General features: G+C 43.4%; 1 protein-coding gene across 7 annotated transcripts in view; it reads left to right on the top strand.

Annotated features, from left to right (window-relative positions):
• The window catches only part of traf3ip1 (TNF receptor-associated factor 3 interacting protein 1), a 131,045-nt gene that overhangs the window by 52,238 nt on the left and 65,236 nt on the right, over positions 1-13,571 (top strand). For 5 of the 7 annotated variants that reach the window (XR_013577908.1, XM_078551427.1, XM_078551428.1 and 2 more), the window contains 2 exons: positions 341-424; positions 1,517-1,652. Coding sequence is in view for 6 of the 7 variants with exons in the window: in XM_078551427.1 (XP_078407553.1) it covers positions 341-424; positions 1,517-1,652 (220 nt within the window). In the remaining variant the exon portion in view is untranslated. The remainder of the gene's footprint in view (positions 1-340; positions 425-1,516; positions 1,653-13,571) is intronic. The other 2 variants (XM_078551429.1, XM_078551430.1) reach the window with 2 other exon arrangements.

Here is a 13,571-nt window from a genome sequence, read left to right as displayed (position 1 = left end):
GCAGCTTATTTAATTCCTGAATAATTCCAAACACAATCATAAAGGATGGATTTAGCACAGAAGGAGGCCATTCGGTCTGACATGTCCTTGCCAGCTCTCTGCAAGAACAGCTTACCTAGTCCCATCCCCCACCTTTTCCCTGTGCCCTGTTATTTTTTTCTGTTCAGATAATTATCCAATTCTCTTTTGAAAGCTTGGATTGAATTTGCCACCACCACATTCTTCAGCAGTGCATTACAGATCCTAACCACTCACTGTGTAAAAGTGTTTTTCCTCATATCTCCGTTGCTCCTTTTTTATTTAGTTATTTTTTTCCATATTTGTGTGACTCAAATAACAGCAGGCGAGTACCTCGACCAGGAAGTGCAAGACCAGCACCTCCCAGAATAAAGAAGCAGGAGAGCTCAGATTCACCGTCAGAGAGGTAGATTTTTCCCCTGTTATTGTAATATGGAGGGTGTCCGAGAAATTCATTGCAAATAAAACAAAAAAAATCCTGCAAATCCTTGGGTTTTACATCACAAATTGAATATATTTTCTGCCAGTACATTATATGGTGTCAGTGCATTGCAAGGTGATAATTGGATAGTAAGATTCAGATGACAAATGTAAATTACTCCACCTTTGCCTTTACTGGATTATATTATCTGAACACCTTCTTTGAATAGCCAGCTCTCCTATCAGTGAGATTAGTCGATTAACATTATGAAAACAAAAACACCCTTGACATAAGACTGGAAATTCAGTGCTTCATTTGTTTATGGTTAAATGGTAATTGATTTCTCTTTGGCATAGCTCAAAGCAAAGCTTAAATAAGCTACATTTTTCTCTGACATTTGGGTGCAAATAGTTTCATGAGTGAGATGTGGCGCAAAAGCATTTCAAAATTGTTGGAATTAAATTTAATTGTCATTTTATTGAAATAATGAAGTGAGACAACCCAAGTATTGTGTGCCATGATGATTGTGATAATACAGTTTATTTGATCCCAAATGTGATGGGGGAAAAGCCATGAGGAAAGATTAGAAAAGCTGCAGTCTAAAGAAAAAATAGTTTAATGAGGAAAGATCATCAAAGCATATCAAACTATTGAATGGTATAGAAGGCAAACCCAGAATATTATCTCAATGGAAATAAGGATTAAAGGATCAGAATTCACAAATTTAAATTGAGAGTAGAGAGTAGAGAAATTCTTTCAAAAAGTAATACTTTTTTTCCCCCATAATTTGTCTCAAAAGTTAATATTCTTTAGCGGGCATTCATGCTGTATAATTGAATTATAGGCAGGAAAAGTTAGTGTTATAAAGCGGGGGGCTTCAGTAGGTCATTTGCAAAGATACCCTGTATTGCTGCACATTAAAGAAAGAATATTGGTTACTCATGATTGTCTTGACAGCTGCTATAACATTACAGAAGTTTATAGCACATAAGTCATTTAGCATTTTGTGTGCTTCACATAAATTTAACATATTTTTGAAATGAGTTATTTTTAACTGGTTTTATTGCCCTATTCCAGAATTGGTAGTGCAAAGCCTGTGTCTAATGTAATTGTGGATAAAGGAAAGAATGTTGAAGAGGAAGAGGATGATGATGAACAGTTTGTGGTGGAAGAAGCAGTATCACAGCTGCCAGATATGCCTGAGATGGAACCTGTAAGTCAAGCCCATGTGTTGAAATGTGATGTGGGAATAAGAGTGAAAGACTCCTTCAGTATTACACTATTAACCAACTGGGTAGTGCTCACATAATCTCTTTGTGTTTTGACAGAGGGCCCAGGTGAACCAGCTCATTGACAATGGTGAACGACTTAATTTAGTCAATTTTTAAAAAGCAGTTGAGAGGCATAGTTTATTAGTGCACTGCCTTTTTCTACATCTAGGCATTGGATTCAGGACCAGCTCCAATGAAAGGATTATAAATCTTTTCCCTCTGCCATGCCTACTGGCATGAAGTGAAATTACTTGTTTCAGGTTAACACTGTTGCTTTTGGACACATATTTGTTCAAAAAGGTGCAATAATGATAGATGAAAGAAGTGAGCAAGTTCACTCTAGTGCAAGAGGTATGCTTTTTAGAAGGGATATGGCATGTTGTTAGGACAAAATAAAAGGAAGCTGTATTGTATATATACCAGGTAGGGATGCTGAAGCACAGTAATGCTTTTGTAGATGAGGACGTTAAACAATCAAAGCTATGTAGACCCTGACCCTGTCCCTGTCATAAGGCTACCCGGTGTACAATCCCAAGATCAGCTCTGAATTTCATGATGTTCAGACAAGTTCCAAGCACTAATGGAGGAAGGGCTTACTATTCCTATATTGGTCTTACTAGCTTACTTACTCCAACTGTCTCTGTGAACTTACTTTCCATTTGAATGGGACAGGACATCAAACAACATCATGTCTGTCCACAAGAAGATAGTGAAAGTTAGAGCCTAATAATTACATTCTAGTATTTTCGCTGCCACTCACATCAGAGGTTATGGAAATCACAGCTCGAACACCTTAGCCACAACCACTTGCTGTTTATGTTGTCGGGTTGACTTCAGGGCAAATTGAACAGTGTTTACTGCTAAGCTCAGCCCACTCTAAAGCTGTGCAAACTGTGGACAATGAGGCAATTTTATTTTTTTCACAATTCAGTGTCGAAATGATTTTCTGAGCTGTAAGTCCTTTATAGTATTATGACTGGAGTACCATCACAAGATTTGTTAGTACTTTAACAGGACCTCCACATTTACATCAGTGTTGATGCTGCTGTCTATCGGCTTTCAGTTTGTACACCAATGCACCTGCCAAAATGTCAATGCCAAAGTTTCATGCACCACATCTTTTCCGTATGGAACTACATTCCCAGGCAGTATTCTCAACTGGAATTCTTTCCCCATGTATGTAAAAATTTAAATGCAACATTCATTTGTTACTCGCTGAGCGAGGCATTTGGAACATGTATTAAGCAGGCCTGCCCAATGATGCCCTACCTGTCTAAATTTTTCTGTGATTCCAGTAATCACCAATATTATTGTTGTGCCGCATCCTTTTATGTTACAGTAGTCTTCAGCATCACTCTGTCATGTCACTTTAATATAAAGGTTGCAGATTTAAAAGCTTAAACTTGTTTTATTAGATTTGTAAACAAACTTCCTAAGTGACTTGTTTTTCATAGGTTCGTTTCAAAAATGCATTTGTTTACAAATTGAACCTGGATCCCAAATACCAGGCTAAAGACTCATCAGAATTTTAGGTTTTTTACTGAAGTGTCTGGTTGTTTTCTGACAGCTGTTGCAACTCACAAAGCATTTACAAGTGATAGTCATATGATACATGTTAATGTCCTGACTGGCAAAGGAATCTGATACAGCTTGCAAACCCAATTACTATTTTCCTTTGTCATTGTCCATTTTGAAATATTCGAGTATATTACAGTATTAGTTATACACTTCCTGTTCTTGAATTATATATCTATGACAACAACTTGCAATTATATTGTGTCTCTAAGATGCCCTAAGTCATTTCGTAGGAGGGTTAGCAAACTAAATTGTCAGCCATGGCTCAGTCAGTAGTACACTCTGAATCACAAGGTTCTTGTTTCAAGTCCAGCTCCAGAGCTTGAGCACAAAAATCAAGGCTGACACTTCACTGCAGTACTGAGAGCATTGCACTGTCGGAGGTGCTGTCTTTCAGCCGAGACGTTAAATGAACGGCCACCTGTCTGCTTGGGTAGATGTAAATGATCCCACGCCACTATTTCGAAGACGAGCAGGGGAGTTATCCCCACTATTTATTCCTCAATCAACATCACAAACAAAACCAGATTATCTGGTCATGATCACATTGCTGTTTGTAAGAGTTTGCTGAGCACAAATTAGCTGTAATTTTTTTATCCATTCTTGGGATGTGGGCATCGCTGGCTAGGCCAGCATTTATTGCCCCTCCCTAATTGCCCTTGTTCAGAGGGCATTTAAGAGCCAACCACATTACTGTGGGTCTGGAGTCACATGTAGGCCTGACCAGGTAAGGATGGCAGATTTCCTTCCCTAAAGGACATTAGTGAACCAGATAGGTTTTTACAACAATCGACAATGCTTTCATGGTCCAGATTTTTATTGAATGCAAATTCCACTATCTGTCGTGGCTGGCTTCAAACCCGGGTCCCCAAAGCATTACCCTGGGTCTCTGGATTACTGGTCCAGCAAGAATACCACTGTGCCATTGCCTCCCCCTAATCCTACATTACAGCAGTGACTACACTTCAAAAAGCACCTCATTGGCTGGCAAGTGCTTTCAGAGGTCCAGTGGTCATGAAAAATGCGATATAAATGTAAGTCTTTCTACTTTCTAAAATTTGATATTGAGCCAAATAAGGAGATGTGAGGGCAGATTTCCAAAAACGCTGTCAAAGAGGTAGGTTTAAGGAGTGTCTTAAAGGCAGAAAGAGAGGGAGCAAGGCTGAGAGGTTTAGGAAATAAATTCCAGAGCTTAGGACCTTGGTAGCTGAAGGCAATGATGGAGCAATTAAAATTGGGGATATGAAAGAGGTCAGAATTGGAGAAATGTAGATACTTTCCCAGAAAGTATTCTCAACTGGAGTTGTAGGGCTGGAAAGGATTTCAGAGAGAGGAGCGAGGCCATGGATGGCTTTGGAAACTAGAATCAAACTCTTTAATTTGAGGCATTGCTTAACTGGAACCAGTGTAGGTTAGCAAGCACAAGTGATGGGTGAACAGGACTTGGTGTGAGATAAAATACGGGCAGCAGAGTTTTGATAAGCTTAAGTTTATGGAGAGTGGAAGTTGGGAATTTAAATATGTTAAAATAGTCAAGTGTTGAGGTAACAGAGGTATGGATGAGGGTTTTGGCAGCAGCTGAATTGAGAGAGGGGCAGAAAAATCAGGCGATGTTATAGTGGTGCAGATAGGCTGTCTTGGTGATGGTACAGATATGTGTTTGCAATGTGGTTGACTCTTAACTGCCCTCTGAAATGGCCTAGCAAGCCACTCAGTTCTATTAAACTGCTAAAGAGTCTGAAAAGAATGAAACAGGACAGACCACCTGGCATCGACCTGGGGACGTTAAATGACAACGGCAAACTCAGCCCTGTCGACTCTGAAACGTCCTCCTTATTAACATCTGGGGGTTCATGCCAAAATTGGGAGAGCTGTCCCACAGACTAACTAAGCAACAGCCTGACATAGTCATACTCATGGTATCAGAAAATGTCCCAGACACCACCACCACTATCCCTGGGTATGTCCTGTCCCACCAGTAGGACAGACCCAGCAGAGGTGGCGGCACAGTGGTATACAGTTGGGTGGGAGTTGGGCTGGGAGTCTTCAACATGACTCTGGACCCCATGAAGTCTCAAACATGGGCAAGGAAGCCTCCTGCTGATTACCACATAGTTCCCCCCCCCCCACCCCCTCAGCTGATGAATCAGTGCTCCTCCATGTTGAACACCATTTGGAGGAAGCATTGAGGGTGGCAAGGGTGCAGAATGTACTCTGGGTGGGGGACTCCAATGTCCATCACCAAGAGTGGCTTGGAAGCACCACTACAGATTGAGGTGGCCGAGTCCTAAAGGACATAGCTGCTAGACTGGGCCTGTGGCTGGTGGTGAAGGAACCAGTAAGAGGGAAAAATATATTTGACCTCATCCTCACCAACCTGCCTGCCGCAGATGCATTTGTCCATGACAGTATCGGTAGGAGTGACCACCACACAGTCCTCGTGGAGATGAAGTCCCATCTTCACATTGAGGACACCCTCCATCGTATTGTGTGACACTACTACCGTGCTAAATGGGATAGATTTCGAACAGAACTGACAACTCAAGGTTGCCAACCATGAGGTTCTGTTGGCCATCAGCAGCAGCAGAATTGTACTCAACCACAATCTGTAACCTTATGCCCAGCATATTCCCCCACTCTACCATTACAACCAAGCCAGGGGATCAATCCTGTTCAATGAAGAGTGCAGGAGGGCATGCCAGGAGTAGCACCAGTCAAACCTGAAAATGAGGTGTCAACCTAGTGAAGCTACAACACAGGACCAGCTGTGTGCCAAACAGCATAAGCAGCAAGTGATAGACAGAGCTAAGAGATTCCATAACCAATGGAACAGATCTAAGCTCTGCAGTCCTGCCACATCTAGTCGTGAATGTTGTGGACAGTTAACCCACTGGAGGAGGAGGCTCCACAAATATCCCCGTCCTCAATGATGGAAGAGCCCAGCACATCAGATAAGGCTGAAGCATTTGCAACAAGATTATGAGGGGCCTGGGCAGGGTGGATAGGGAGCAGCTGTTCCCCTTAGTTGAAGGGTCAGTTACGAGGGGACATAAATTCAAGGTGAAGGGCAGAAGGTTTAGGGGGGATGTGAGGAAAAACGTTTTTACCCAGAGGGTGGTGAAGGTTTGGAATGCGCTGCCTGGGAGGGTGGAGGAGCCGGGTTGCCTCACATCCTTTAAAAAGTACCTGGATGAGCACTTGGCATGTCATAACACTCGAGGCTATGGGCCAAGTGCTGGTAAATGGGATTAGGTAGATAGGTCAGGTGTTTCTCATGTGTCGATGCAGACTCGATGGGCCGAAGGGCCTCTTCTGCACTGTGAGATTCTGTGAATCATCAGCCAAAAGTGCCAAGTGGATAATCCGCCTCTGCCTCCTCCGGCAGTGTCCAGCATCATAGATGCCAGTCTTCAGCCAATTTGATTCACTCCACGTGATATCAAGAAATGGCTAAGGCACTGGGTACTGCAAAGGCTATGGGCCCTGACAGTATTCCGGCAATAGTACTGAAGACTTGTGCTCCAGAATATTCTGCGCCCCTAACCAAGCTGTTCCAGTACAGCTACAACACTGGCACCTACCCAGCAATGTAGAAAATTGCCCAGGCATGTCCTGTGCACAAAAAGCAGGACAAACCCAACCCGGCCAATTGCCGCCCCATCAGTCTGCTCTCGATCATCAGTAAAGTGGTGGAAGGGTCATCAAGAGTGCTATCATGCAGCACTTGCTTAGCAATAACCTGCTCACTGATGCTCAGCTTGGGTTGTGCCGGGGCCACTCAGCTCCTGACCTCATTACAGCCTTGGTTCAAACATGGACAAAAGAGCTGAACTCCCGAGGTGAGGTGTGAGTGACTGCCCTTGACAACAAGGCATCAATTGACTGAGTGTAGCATCAAGGAGCCCTAGCAAAACTGGAGTCAATGGGAATCAGGGGGAAAACTCTCCATTGGTTGGAGTCATACCTAGCACAAAGGAAGATGGTTGTGGTTGTTGGAGGTCAGTCATCTCATTTCCAGGACATCACTGCAGAAGTTCCTCAGGGTAGTGTCCTCGGCCTAACCATCTTTAGCTGCTTCATCAATGATCTTCCTTCCATCATGAGGTCAGAAGTGGGGATGTTCGCTGATGATTGTGCAATGTTCAGTACCATTCGCGACTCCTCAGATACCATGTCCAAATGCAGTAAGACCTGGACAATATTCAGATTTGGGCTGACAAGTGGCAAGTAACATTCATGCCACACATGTGCCAGGCAATGATCATCTCCCAACAAGAGAGAATCTAGCTTTCGTCCTTTGACAGTGAATGACATTACCATTGTTGAATCCCCCACTATCACCATTCTGGGGATTACCATTCTCCGAAAACTGAATTGGACTAGCCACATAAATACTGTGGCTACAAGGGCAGATCAGAGGCAAGGAATCCTGCAGCGTGTAACTCACCTCCTGATTCCCCAAAACCTGCCCACCATCTACAAATCACAAGTCAGGAGTGTGATGGAATACTCCCCACTTGCCTGGATGAGTGCAGCTCCAACAACACTCTAGAATCTTGACACCATCCAGGACAAAGCAGCCCGCTTGATTGGCACCCCATCCACAAACATTCACCCCCTCCACCGCTGATGCACAGTGGTAGCAGTGTGTACCATCCACAAGATGCAGCGCAGAAACTCACCAAGGCTCCTTAGGCAGCACCTTCCAAACGCACGACTGCTACCATCTAGAAGGGTAAGGATAGCAGATAGGTGGAAACAGCACCACCTGGAAGTTCCCCTCCAAGCCACACACCATCCTGACTTGGAAATATATCGCCGTTCCTTCACTGTCACTGGGTCAAAATCCTGGAACTCCCTCCCTAACAGCACTGTGGGTGTACCTACACCACAGGGACTGCAGTGTTTCAAGAACCAGCTCACCACCACCTTCTCAAGGGCAATTAGGGATGGGCAATAAGTGCTGGCGTAGCCAGCCACACCCATATTCCGTGAATGAATAAAAAAAATCACTTCAGGGTCAAATATGACTCCAAGGGGTGAGGTGGAATAGTTTACCACGGTCACAATCATATAGGATGTCGTTGTGACTGATAACGGTTTCAATAATGTGGAAGCTTTCTTGGAGCAATTTGAACATGGAGTTGTGGAAAAAATGTACACAGATTTGGGAGGCGATGGCGCATTCAAGAAAAAAAATGGTTAGAAATGGGGCAGTCGTTTGCAAGGCAGGGATCAGGATTCTCTCTTTTGAAGATGGAATGGTGACAGTAGATTTGAAGAGGGGACAGTACCTGAGGAGACAGAATGTTAACCATATCAGCTAACCTGGGGCACAGGAAGGGAAATTGGGTGGTCAGCAGTTTAGTGGAAATAGGGTCAAGGGAGCAGGAGGTGGGTATCGTGGACAAGATGAGTTTAGGGATGGTGTGAGGGGAAATGGGAGAGAAACTGGAAAAGGGTGTGAGTTCAGGGCTGGGTCAGGGAGGACTTTAAATGAAATTTGACCCAGTGGCTGGGCAAAGGGAGGAAACATGCACAGGCAGCTGAATGGATGGTCTCAATCTTAGTGTGAAAGAAGTCCACAAGCTCCTCATACTTGATGAGCATGTGGGGGGAGAGGCGTTTAAGAAGATGGATTGTATTTTTAAAAAAAAAATGCCAAGGATTATCTTTGCATTCCTGGATGATTCTGGAATAGTGAGTAGTTTTGACAAAGAGAGTAGGAATCAATAGTGCTTCATCAAAGGCGAAGGTGAGGATGTGGCTGAACAGATGCTCCATAAATGTCATGGTGAATGGGGGAGCTCAAGGCTAGGCAGTGTGATTTAGGAAATGCAGATGTGAGTGAATTGAGACTTTTTTCCCCCCAAGGGGCAGACACAAAATGAAGTAGAGTTGGATTGCAGAAAGGGGTTTGGTGTGGACAGAGATCAGAGATGGGTTTATCTGTGACACAAGATGGCAAGGAAAATCTACCATCTGATTCAGAATGAGAAAGCATTTTTTTTAAACAATAAAATTCATATTTTTCCTACATCTGATGAATCCACACCTGAAGATTTGTAGATTTGACTTTCTTTTTTTGCACCACTTCTGAAAATTAGCAAAAGCCATAGATTTAAAAAAAAACAGCTGTTACACATTTCTGACCTATTTTTTTGTGGTCAGTGGGGGGAGATTGGTGGATATAATCTATACCCTGCAGATTTTTTTCCTTATATGGAGTATGCCCCTTTTAAACTTGTACTGAAATGAAAATGTTATCAACACTCAAGTTGGATCCAAAAGCATTTCCTGTACAGATTCCATCAACACTGTGAAAAAGACCTGGTTGTGTAAAACTTCTTTTGATGTTAACTCTTGCACTGAAAGCAAACAAGAATTCCTCATTGCTAATGTAAGAATATGGGTGGCAGTGTTTTGACTGAACAGTTCCAGTGGTATTTCTAAACCACCAGCTTGAATTACCGTAAATCGCATAATTCTACCTGGCATAAAAATCATGTTTTTGCATATGCTCGGCATATAAGTGTATATATTCAGCCTTTTCAACCATGATGTGCTATACTTGCATTCATAATCAGCCTCAATTTTTCACCCACAAATGCATTTTTAACTTACTAGAACCTTGTAGCTGGGCACAAGGGATCAAACAGACGATATGGGCTGTGTCGCATAGATGCATGGCATCTTTAAGACACGCCCACTCTTTGCATCTGATGCTGATGACATTTCAGACTGGCGGCCACCCACATCCATGCCAGTGGTTCATTTTTATACTTGGCATATAAGTCGACCCCATTTTTGGAGGGATTTTTCGAGACTTCAAAGGTCGACTGATATGCTGACACCTACAGTATTTGTGAGACAGAAAAATTCAAGTTTGACTCGCAACTATCTTTTTGTAATAATAAAACATTTTCAATTTAGAAATTTATGGGAAATGTAGTAAATAGTGAGGAGGACAGTAGCAGACTTCAGGAGGGCATAGGCTAATGAAATGGATAGACACATGGCAGATATCCTTTAATGTGATGCTCTTGGGGAGAAACACTATGGAGAGGCAGCATTACTCAATTGGTACTATTCTGGGGGATGGCGTGAAAGAACAGAGGGGCCTGGGGTTGTACGTTCACTAACTGAAGGTGGCAGGCCAAGTTGAGAAGCTGTTAAGAAAGTGTCTGGGATACTTGGCTTTGTAAGTAGAGTCATTGACAAGGAAGTCATGTTAAACCTTTACAAATCATTGGTTTTTGCTTCAGCTGGAGTAACGTGTAAAATCCTGGCCACAGCACTTTAGGAAGAATGCCAAAGCCCTGGACAAGGTATGTAAGAGGTTGCCAGGATGATATCAGATGAGGAAGTTCAGCTATGTGGAGAAATTGGAGAAGCTGAGATTTTTTTAGCTTGGAATTGGGAAGGTTAAAGGGAGACCTAATTAGAAGTATTTAAAATTATGAGGTGTTTTGATAGAGCAAATAGGAAGGAATGTTTTCCCCTGTCAAGTGGGCTAGTAACAAGAGGTCATAGATTTAAAATAGTTGGCAAAAGAGGGGAAATGAAGATAAATTTCTTCACAAAGAGGATTGTTAAGATCTAGAATGCATGACCTAACTGGGTGATAGAATCAGATTCTGTTGGCACTTTTAAAATGTGATTGGATGCTTTCTTGAAAGGGACTAATTTTACATGAAGGGTCATTGAAACTTTAACTCTGTTTCTCTCTGCAGATGCTGCCTAACCTGATGAGTTATTTCCAGAATTTTCTGTTTTTATTTCTAATTTTACATGGTAATATGGGGAGAAAGCTGGTGTGGGACTAAATTAGAAAGCTCTTTCAAAGCAATTAACTTCACTAGCATGATGGGCTGAATGCTGTCCTTTGCTATAAGAGCCTATGGAATGAAATTAGCTGAAGAAAATACAAGCTGATTGAAATAGCTGCTTCTGCTTCAGTTGTGTTAGCATCACAGACTAATATCAGTATTCTGTCAACATTTATATGGGTAGGGCTAGCTAAGCCAGGCATGCAAAATGTACACTTACTGGCGCTGTAAGAAATTACCATTTAAAATGAGCATGAATGGGAAAGAGTTAAAGATGAGGGACCGATGAAGGCAGCACTCAAAAAAAAACCTGAGAATCATATGTTGATGAGTTGGGAGGGGAAGACAGTAACAGAGTAAATATATCATTGAGAAAGTAAGGAGAATGAATGAAATAAATATAGAATCTGGCCAGGAGCAAAGGAAAATCCTGCTGTTGAAGCCAGATTAAATGGAAAAGAAAATCTGGACACTCTCCAAAAGACTATAAATGAACATTAACGAAAATAGCTGGAAAAACTCAGCAGGTCTGACAGCATCTGTGGAGGGGAAGACAGAGTTAACATTTTGAGTCCGTATGACTCTTCTTCAGAACTGAAGAGAAATAGAAATGAGGTGAAATATAAGATGTTTAAGGGGGGTGGGACAGGTAGAGCTGGATAGAGGGCTAGTGACAGGTGGAGGCAAAGAGAGATTGCCAAAGATGTCATAGACAAAAGGACAAAGGCGTGTTGACGGTGGTGATATTGGCTAAAGGATATGCTAATGGTGACATGAGGGTAGAAAGCAGGATGAGCAAGTGACAGATGGCCCTAGCAGGGCTGGGAGGAAGGAATCGAAATAGGCTAAAAGGTGGAGATAAAACAATGGATGGAAATAAATTTAAAAATAAAAATGGAAATAGGTGGGAAAAGAAAAATATATTTAAAAAAAAATATATATAATAATTATTAGAAAAAAGGGGATTGGAAAGGGGGTGGGAATGGAGGAGAGAGTTCATGGTCTGAACTTGTTGAACTCAATGTTAAGTTTGGAAGGCTGTAAAGTGCCTAATCGGAAGGTGAGGTGCTGTTCCTCCAGTTTGCTTTGAGCTTCACTGGAACATTGCAGCAGGCCAAGGATGGACATGTGGGCACGAGAGCAGGGTGGTGTGTTGAAATGGCAAGCGACAGGGAGGTCTGGGTCATGCTTGTGGACAGACCGAAGGTGTTCGCAAAGCGGTCACCCAGTCTGCGTTTGGTCTCTCCAATGTAGAGGAGACCGCATTGGGAACAACGAATGCAGTAGACTAAATTGAGGGAAGTGCAAGTGAAATGCTGCTTCACTTGAAAGGAGTGTTTGGGCCCTTGGACGGTGAGGAGAGGGGAAGTAAAAGGGCAGGTGTTGCACCTTCTGTGGTTGCATGGGAAGGTGCCGTGGGAGGGGGTTGAGGTGTAGGGGGTGATGGAGGAGTGGACCAGGATGTCCCGGAGGGAATGGTCCCTACGGAATGCCGCCAGCGGTGGTGAAGGGAAGATGTATTTGGTGGTGGTATCATGCTGGAGTTGGCGGACATTGACCCTTTGAATGCGGAGGCTGGTGGGGTGTTAAGTGAGGACAAGGAGGACCCTATCATGGTTCTGGGAGGGAGAGGAAGGTGTGAGGGCGGATGTGCGGGAGATGGGCAGGACACCGTTGAGGGCCCTGTCAACCACTGTGTGTGGAAAACCTTGGTTAAGGAAGAAGGAAGACATGTCAGAAGAACTGTTTTGGAAAGTGACATCATTGCAACAGATGCAAGGGAGGCGAAGGAACTGAGAGAATGGGATGGAGTCCTTAGAGGAAGTGGGGTGTGAGGAGCTGTAGTCGAGGTAGCTGTGGGAGTCGCTGGGCTTGTAATGAATATTGGTGGATAATCTATCACCAGAAATTGAGACAGAGAGGTCAAGGAAGGGAAGGCAAGTGTCAGTGATGGACCATGTGAAAATGATGGAGGGGTGGAAATTGGAAGCAAAATTAATACATTTTTCCAGGTCCAGACAAGAGCATGAAGCAGCACCGAAGCAGTCATCGATGTACCGGAGAAAGAGTTGTGGGAGGGGGCCTGAGTAGGACTGGAACAAGGAATGTTCCACATACCCCATAAAGAGCCAGGCATAACTGGGGCCCATGCGGGTACCCATAGCCACACCTTTTATTTGGAAGAAGTGAGACGATTTTAAGGAGAAATTGTTCAGTGAGAGAACAAGTTCAGCCAGACGGAGGAGAGTAGTGGTGGATGGGGATTGTTTGGACCTCTGTTCGAGAAAGAAGCGGAGAGCCATCAGACCATCCCGTTGGGGGATGGAGGTGTAGAGGGATTGGACGTCCATGGTGAAGAGGAGGAGGTTGGGGCCAGGGAACTGGAAATTGTTGATATGATGTAGGGTGTCAGAGGAATCGCGGATGTAGGTGGGAAGAGACTGGACAAGGGGAGAG

This window comes from Cetorhinus maximus, chromosome 11 (genome assembly GCF_964194155.1).
Source record: "Cetorhinus maximus chromosome 11, sCetMax3.hap1.1, whole genome shotgun sequence".
Lineage (NCBI taxonomy): Eukaryota > Metazoa > Chordata > Chondrichthyes > Lamniformes > Cetorhinidae > Cetorhinus > Cetorhinus maximus.
This window is presented reverse-complemented; position numbering and strand designations above follow the sequence as displayed.